A 721-nucleotide genomic window follows, 5' to 3' on the forward strand; every position below is an offset into this window, starting at 1 on the left:
CAAAGAATCATTCCAAGATTGCAACTCTGGAGCTTGAGGATCAAAACAGATTAAAGTTGTATTGTTCAGACAGCTTTCATATTCATACCATGTATTTGCTATTAAAATAGCAAATATATAATTTGTATGTTTACTTTTTTAGTTGTGGTTAATTGAAAAAAAAAACAATTGATGTAGGTTTATGCATAGGTCAACTATGTGAGACGAACGGCTTTGATCATCAGTGGTAATGCTGAATATAATGCATCTGAATGTTATTTTTTTACTTTTCCATGACTGCTTTCTGATTAAAGATTTTCAGATTCAAGCCCCTCCCTCTCTCGTTCGCTCGACTAGAGACGCATTTGGAAGGCTGATCTTGTGCGTAAAAAATCTCTGACATTGAGGCGCTCCAGGGATTTAGCGAGCATGCCTAGTGGCCGATGCATACATAGAGGAAACCAGTGTACATTCGAGTCATACCCAAGCATAACCTGCGTGTCAGTGCAGTCTACTTACAGCGGGCCTGTGAGGAGAACTGGCGCTTTTCTTTTGTCTAAACTAATTATTTCTACCACTTTAAAAAGTTCATTCAACAAACTTTGAGTTCGGGAATTAATTACCATTCAGTCTCGTAATCAAGGAATTTATTTTTTGCATTCAAAAAAGTTAGAGGCTGGGGCCTTTAGCTTAGTGTCGTATCCACGTTCACATAAATTATTCCAATTGCCTCGGTCGAAAG

General features: G+C 37.9%; 1 protein-coding gene across 1 annotated transcript in view; it reads right to left on the bottom strand.

Annotated features, from left to right (window-relative positions):
• Positions 1 to 332: 332 nt before the first annotated feature.
• Positions 333 to 721, bottom strand: part of atg7 (ATG7 autophagy related 7 homolog (S. cerevisiae)) — a 9,459-nt gene continuing 9,070 nt past the window's right edge. The window contains exon 15 of the mRNA XM_047024595.1: positions 333 to 412. Within this exon, the coding sequence (XP_046880551.1) occupies positions 333 to 412 (80 nt within the window). The remainder of the gene's footprint in view (positions 413 to 721) is intronic.

The sequence above is a fragment of the Hypomesus transpacificus genome, chromosome 9 (assembly GCF_021917145.1).
Source record: "Hypomesus transpacificus isolate Combined female chromosome 9, fHypTra1, whole genome shotgun sequence".
Taxonomy (NCBI): domain Eukaryota; kingdom Metazoa; phylum Chordata; class Actinopteri; order Osmeriformes; family Osmeridae; genus Hypomesus; species Hypomesus transpacificus.